The sequence below is a fragment of the Talpa occidentalis genome, unplaced genomic scaffold (assembly GCF_014898055.3).
Source record: "Talpa occidentalis isolate TD23 unplaced genomic scaffold, MPIMG_talOcc4v2.1 talOcc4.13, whole genome shotgun sequence".
Taxonomy (NCBI): Eukaryota; Metazoa; Chordata; class Mammalia; order Eulipotyphla; family Talpidae; genus Talpa; species Talpa occidentalis.
This window is the reverse complement of record NW_023601322.1, coordinates 62,846,934-62,854,923: the sequence shown is the minus strand read 5'-3', so window position 1 is coordinate 62,854,923 and position 7,990 is coordinate 62,846,934. Positions and strand designations below refer to the sequence as shown.

Genomic DNA, 7,990 nt, shown 5'->3' with positions numbered 1-7,990 from the left:
TTCCAAAGGATACCTGCACTATGTTTATGGCAGTACAACGTACAGAAATTACCTAAATGCCCCAAAATAGATAAGTGGATCAAGAATTTGTGGTCTATATACAATGGAATACTACTTGGTGATCAAAAAAAATAAACTCGTGTCATTTGCAGCAACATGGATGGAGCTGGAGTTATGGTAAGCAAAATAAGCCAGCATGGGAGAAAATAAATACCAAATGGTTGCTTCTATGTGGAATACAGAGGAAACCAAAGAGAAGAAGACAAACATTAAGACCAACCTTTAAAATCTGAGGCTACTGGAAGGGGAGTGGGTGGGGCAAAAGCAAAGTGGGGAGGGAGCACAATGGACTATGGTGGTGGACTATGGATGCTCTGGCGGTAGGAGAGCTATGGTAAGCACACCCGAGGAGAGAGATTCTATACTGTCAAAAAATTAAAGATATAAAACAGTGGTATTTCATTTTTAAGAAGAGACAGGAGAAAAAAGCCTCTTGGGTGTGGTTGTACCTACTTCGACAACTAAAATCTACAGTCAGTTGGGAAATGCAGATTGTGCCTTTAAAGTTTCATACAATTAATGATTGAGGAGAATTACAAGACATTCGGTGACATTTGAAAGCTGTTTCTATTTCAACAGCCAGTTATCTGACATTCCAAAATAAAATCACTAAAATTTTATAGGCTACTTTCTTCTAAATTCACATATGAGCCTTCTGACACTCCTGATGCCCACTGAGTACAAATAAATCATTTGAGAGATGTTGTGGTTTGCAAGGCAATGAAAAATATAAATTCAAAATTTTGGGTAAAACTAAAAATAGCATCCACGTCTTTTTGCAATCATATAAATATTATGTTCAATAGAAAGTTTCGATTTTATTTCCAATCCACAATCTCATGTAATCATTCAATCAACAAATTTTTACTGAGAACCTACAATATGCCAGGCAGTGTTACTGCTTAAAGAACAGTTAGCTCTCAGGTGTCAATGGCCTTACCAGTATCATAATCCTTTCACCAATGTTATCTCACCTTTAAGGCGATGAAAAAACAGGTATGTTCCAATTACATTAGACTATGTAGTCTACCACAAAAGAGAGAACCCAAAGAGGGTTCTTGAAAATGGGATCAAGATATAATATTTAACATCTGTATTTAACATAAGCAACATAAAAGATTATTCTTCTATACTCACATGCCAACTGACAAATGGACCAACCGGGCTGGAAGAACTGTCAGTTCATCCATTTGGCCAAAATGGCAAATCTAGGGATGAGAGTCAGGCTGACTCCAGTGACCAGATCATTTCACTGCCCCACCGTGTGTATCTCTTCCTGCTCCTCAAAAAGATAACTGAACCTGGAAGGCTTTGTACCACTTCCTAGCTTCAATGTAAGTTCAAGTCACACCAGACTAGTCAGGTGACTTCAGAGCCACCTGATCTCGTTTTAAGACTTCTAGGTCCTGGCAGAAGAAATGTTCAAACCTGTCATTTAAATCAACCCTAGTCCTACAATATCTCCAGCATTCCAGCAATCCACTTACTACACATTTGATGATATAGTTGCTTCACAACTACACCATCAATTCTTTGGATCTTGAAGATTCCAGAAACAGATTCTAGTATCTTGGGGAATGAAATATTCCCTTCATTGGACTTCCTGGTCACGAAGGAGTGCTCATTCCTGAGGATGCAATACCAAGCTCAGGAAGCTGAGTGTTAAGTTCCGTGACCCCCTGAAAGCTTCCAAGCAGAAAGTCATGTTCCTTTTAGAGCAAACACACAGACATGGATAGACACCACCACACATGTATTTGTGGTCATCTGACAGGTGAGAAAAACACGGTTGTAGTGGATGATAGAATCTTCGAAAATCGAACAGCTATTTTCATTTAATGTCCAGAGTCACCGGAACCCAGAGATTTTTTCCGAGGCATCAATGGGACCTGAACTCCATCTCTTCCAGACATCAATTTGTAATGATTCTGGAACCAATAGGTCTGGATTTAAATACCAAATCCCTCACACATTATCTGTGGACACTTAATTGATTTGTCTGAGCTTCAGCTTACCAGTACCATGTGCTTAAAAAAAATTTTTTTTCCTACATTCCCTTTGATATTCTGCTACCCTTCACAGGCAGTTCAATAAGTTTTTAAAATATTAACTATATCTGTAGGATATATTTAAGGAACAACTTCCCATTATCCCTAAAATTTCTCCATCATCCAGTAACAAGAGGGTTAATCACTGGCACATTTGGACCAATGGCGGGGGGAACCTCTCACACCTCACAGCCTAGTATCCTTTCTCATTGGTTGATGCCCAAAACAAAGAGCCTAAATGTAGCTCTGTTTGCTCCCCATCATAGTTTATCCCAACCTTCACCCTCGCAATCCCCAAGCCCTGGGGAACTCTCGCCACCCTGACACTCACATATGGGAGCAGCCAATCTATTATGCCCCCATATATCTGTATTTGTTCCACCTGCCCGAGTACATCCTGACCCAGCAGAAAAGGGGTCGAGGATGCCTTTGGCAACCCTCTAACCTAGGTAAGTCCTTCATGGCCATCTGAACACAGAGGCTGTGACAGCCCACCTTGGGACAGCATTCCTTGAATCCCCCTACTGACTACTTGTGGAAACTGGGTCCAGCATGAACCACGCTCTGAGAGTAACAGAAAGATGGGGTTGGAAGATGGTCACACCAGAGGGAAGTGGGAGCCCCTGTAAGCTCAAGGCTCCCAAAAAAGAAGAATACTTCCTAGAGTCCTGTGATTACCATCATTCCCCATTTCACAGATAAAGAAACTGAGGAACAAAGAAGTTACTTAAAATATAAGTGGTTGAGTCCCAATCTCCAGCCAGGCACCTCAGTGACAGAGAGTGTATGCTTAGCCTTCATACTGTACCACCTGTCATTTGGCCTGAATAGTTTCAGCTTAATTAAAAATGTCATTCCAGTAAATGATTTTCATGACTTAGTTGATGGGAGAGAATTTTACCATATAAAATTATTAGGGGCCTCCCCGGTGGCGCAGCAGTTTTAGCTCGGGGTTGCAAAGCTGCCCGCAGCCTCTGCAGCACCGGTTCCATCCCTGGCTGCTCCCCGGCCACCGGAGGAGGGTCCCACATGGCGTGCAGACTTCTCCTGCCGCCCGCTGCTCCCCTCAGCAGTGTACTTCGGTCCTTCTGCCTGCTCTGCTCCCCGCTCTGGCTCTGGTGAATTCTCTCACCCTCCCACGCTTCTGACTGTACCCAGTGCTTGTATAAATAAATAAATATAAATAAATAAATCTTTTTTTAAAAAATAAATAAATAAAATTATTAGGCAACATTATAAAATTGAGAAAACAATTTTAATGCAATTGTTTAGTTTGGCAGAAACTTAAATAGGTCTCAGGACCATGAACGATAGTATCAATTTTAAAGGAAATTCTCTACTTTTTAAAAACTGAAAGTCAGCTAATGACTATCCACAGAGAGGTGGGTGAAGAGCAAGCTATATATACACTATCCTGTGTTATTCCATAGGTATCATGCAGCATGTGACAGCTATGCCAACAAAAGATCACATTAACAACATCTAAAATTAACAAATGATCTAGTCACCGTCATCATTTTAATGAACTATGCACACTACAACTTCTATCACTTGCTAAGCAGTTTCATAAGTGCGGTTCAGAGACTAAAAAGGAACACACATTTTAACTGTTTCATTTGATTTATACATTAACTATATATTACTGTAAATCAATTACTGTCCAAGAATTAACAATGTAGGAAATTTAATAGATAAAAAAATTACGTACTATTGTAAAGCTTCTTAGTGTTTTTTAATACCATCCCTGCACACACTCAGAAGAAGGTTTCATAAGTACACGAAAGTGAGCTAGCGAATTGATGGTAACTGAACAGAATATTCAAATACAGCTGTTTTACACCAACAGCCTCCCAAGCCTCCCAAACCACTGCTCGTTTATGACTGGGGGAAAACCCATGCGCAGAGAATCAGGATATCCAGACACATGTGAAGAAACTACTGAAAGGTCCATGCAGGGGGCCGGAATGCAGGAGCCAACCAGGAAGCCCACCTGGGGGGCAGGAATGTGGATACCTGCCTGGAGGATTCAGGTGGTGCGCCTCCCCCCTCCCCCCACGAGTCTCTTCTCAGACAAAGAACCCCTACCTGCCCCACGAACCTTTTCACGCCCTACAAACTTTTCCCGCCTAAGGAACCCACCTGACCTCTCCTCACCCTATAAAACCCTGCTTCCCCCTGACAACGTGCGAGACTCCACTGACCCCCGCCTTGGGTCTGTGAGGTCCGCCCGGGAGCAATAAACTTTCCCTTCCCCCACCCCCCCCAAGGAAACTTGGCCTGGCTCTTCTTTACCTCGCCGTACCTTTCAACTACTGTGGGTGTTTTTGTTCTTTTTCATTTTTTGGCTGGAGAGGGGGTGCAGTGCCAGCAAGGCATAGGGCAGGTTCTCTATCAATTTGGGCAGATAAAGGAGAAAGGAGAGTCCAGGAACCCTCCATGGCTTTTTTTAGGATTTAATGGTCTTTTTACACCAATTATTGTGAGGCAATCCTGCAGGCTGGCCAGGCAGGGAGGCAGCGGGGATCAGGAAGTCGGCAGGCCTCCCAGCCTCTGGCAATTCTTTACTCTTTCTCCAGAGCTTTTGGGCTCTCTCTGGTGTCTGATGGTCCTGTCTCTCTGTAGTCTTCCTCTCATAGCCATGCTGCCACCGCCCTCTATAACCCCCAGTCTCTGTATGACACTGCCCCCTCAGCCTCCAGGCTCAAATGTGACTACTAACACATGCCCACACCATACTCTAGTTGTCCGTCATCAGGTATGCGTGCCCTGAGCCCACACCCCAAAACAGCTTCTGCACCGAAGGTCACAGGTGATAGCCAGAGGCTAGCAGCGAAAAAGCCTGCCAATTTCACTTACCTGACAGGGGGTGTTCTCAGTATCCCTCCCTGGGGTAACCAACTCTTACTAAATGCATGTGGTTCTAGCAGAATGTATGAGAATGATCTCCATGGCAAAATTAAGAAAAAGAAATTCTGACCACCAGTCTCATATAATAAGCCAAAAGGGAAAGTAATTCAAGAGTATCAAGTTCCCTTGCTGTTCAGAGCTAAGAGCGAGCCCTGCTGACTTCAATTCACAAGTCACTGGCAGAATTGAGCACACACACCTGCCAAGTACTCACACAGGGAAAGATGTTGTCTGGGTGATGCAGATTCATCAAAACCTTCCCCACATTCCAGAGCACTCTGAGTGAAACTTCATCAACCAAAAGCCAGAGTACATACCACGCGGGCTTCAGTTCCCCATGAACAGGAAAAATTCAGACCATAAGGAGGGAAGGGGATCACCTAACCTAACTTATACAATTATTTCCCTCTCTATCAAAATACCTCAAGCACTGTCAAATAAAGCAACCGCTCAACTCTCAAACCCAACAGTAGCCATGCAAATAGAAGGCCGGATCCAAACTAGAAGATTCGTTATTGCTTCACTGGACTGTGAGGCATCCACAGGCCATCATGTAACAGGTGTGTTCCACCTTTGAAGAAGCCAGTTAAATTATTAAGCAAATATAATCTATCCAGAACAGATTGGTGATAGTATTTATATCTGAGAATACAAGATTCTACCTGTAACTGGGAATTTAATGCAAATTGTTTAAAACCCAGCTTCAATGACTTACACAACCCATTCACAGGAATGTAGTTTGCTGACTCAGCAGCTCAGACATTATCACCAAGGACCCTCGTTGTTTGTGACCTTTAGTTTTGCCTTCCAGGGGCTTCTTCATCAAAACCCATTTAGGTAGACATGCCCCGCACATATGCAGCAGCTCAAGAATTACGACAACACAATGGAAGCCTTGCTTTCGGGCCCCAGATCCTTTTCCTAACGACCCAGGGAAACGAAAGTAGTTCTAACAGCACATATACAGGTCCTGGGATTTCCTTTCCTTCACTGTCCTGAAATGAGTCATTTTTACTAAACCCAAATCAGTAACTGCAACGAGGAGGAGGAATACACAGGTTGGCGTGGGTCAATCACAGCTGTCTCAGCACTATTTCAGAGCTATGTTTTATAAAACCTTATGATTTATTTATTCAACTTAGGAGGAAAAAAATCATAAAATCCTGACATATCTTACTTAACTGCCCCAGAATCAGAGTTGCAATACCTGAGGCGTCCTCGTCACTGGCTGAGGAGCAGGTCTGTGGCTATAGCACTCGCTGATGAAACATCATGTCAAAGCAGCTTCTGGATTCGTGTTCACTGGGCTGTAACCACTGCTAATTGAGCTTGGAGATTTCGTTACTGGCATTAGGCACAAGATGTGAGACGAAAGCTGGGCTAAGCAATGAATTCCCGCCCAGATTAGCATGTGGAACATTTTCACTCAATTTCCCTCCGTTGACGGATCAAAGCACTCTGAGCACCGCAGTCAATCAGGAGAAAATTCCAAAACCTGTGTCTGTCCACCCAGCTCCCAGCTGCAGCCTGTAGACAAAAAGACACAGGGAATTCGGTTTCCAATCATATGCCAAACATGGAGATGAAAAACGGGCAAACCATGATCAGCAGCCCAAACAGGATGTTACTGTTGTAAAACCCGAGCCACAGCATTCAACAAGCAGCAGTCTGTTGTACTCAAAACACACCTGGGGTTGGAGTCCATATGTCTATATTGACAAATTACTTTGCTACTTGGATAATTCCCTCGGTGTTTCTAAGACTTGATTCCCTCCTTTGTAAATACAAGCAAAACAATGAAGCAGATAACTAGAAGTGTAAAACTCACGATTATTTGTCCCCCAATGTTGAGAGGAGCTGTCTTATCAAGAATGCCCCAGCAGCATTTTCTCCTGTTACAGGTGTACCTGTAGCAGCAAAATCTGACCAACCCTGGGTCGACTATATTTTCTTCCCTTGTAAGATTTAGATTCGGGCCATAAAGAGAACAAATTGACTCCCTCAAACTGGTGGGACTAGTGAAACCTCTTGTTATGCTCAACCAATGCCCACCACTACTACTAACCAGTAGAGGATCTTCAAGAACAGACACAGGAAGGAGCTGAGAGGAGACCATGCCCAGCTGCTGCCCTGCCGGAGGGTTCCCGGCCAAGCCCCGCGGCCCCTTTTTAAATCACTTCCCCTCAGTCCCCTTTTCTTATTTAAGACACCAAAGTTGGATCCTGTTACATACAAGGAGAGAGTACGGGTGAACTCACAATGCCTAACTGCAGCACCAGCAAGGCAGAGCAGCTCTTCGAGGATCCGGGCAGGCAGGTAAAGGAGGTGTCCTGGAGCCCTGGGTGGCTTTTCAGGCTTTTGATGATTTTCTACAGCATCTGTAGTGAGGCAACCTGGGGGCTAGGAGGCTGGCAGCCCCCCCCCCCCCCACACACACACACACATATCTACTCTTTCTGGGCTCTCAGGCGTTCTCTCCTGGTCTCTCCTCTCGTGTCTACTGCCAGACGTGGCCGCGCTCAGTTCTCTGCTCGCTGACTCCGCCCTTACGTAGCGCAGCCTCCGGCTCAGGTGCTTGCACTGAAGGCGCCCACGCCACACCCCAGGTGCCGCCATGAGGCATGCGCACAAGGCCACAGGTGTGGCTCCCTGATGCTCACGCCGGGAGGGCAGGGAACGCCTGACAACGTCCATGTACCCAACACTGACCCGCTGGGGCCTGTGAGAAGTCAATGACATAAAAACGCTTTGTTAATGGAGAGTGCTATGAAAATGGAGAACAATAAACATTGTGACAAAGACAACAGATCTGGGCAAAACGGCTATGCCTTTTTTTTATGAAATTAATGAAAAACTAAGGTTATTGTGGAGAAAGTTATTTCTCGATGTGGAAAACGCTTAAGACACACAGGTTGCTGTCATTCTCCAGCTCCTGGGATAGCTTTCCTAAGCCAGAAAGGCAGAAAGCGAAATAG

General features: G+C 44.4%; 1 protein-coding gene across 1 annotated transcript in view; it reads right to left on the bottom strand.

Moving 5' to 3' along the window:
- The window catches only part of LOC119242889 (trans-3-hydroxy-L-proline dehydratase-like), a 24,534-nt gene extending 16,825 nt beyond the window's left edge, over positions 1-7,709 (bottom strand). Inside the window, exon 1 of the mRNA XM_054693973.1 lies at positions 7,517-7,709. Within this exon, the coding sequence (XP_054549948.1) occupies positions 7,517-7,709 (193 nt within the window). The remainder of the gene's footprint in view (positions 1-7,516) is intronic.
- Positions 7,710-7,990: the final 281 nt, after the last annotated feature.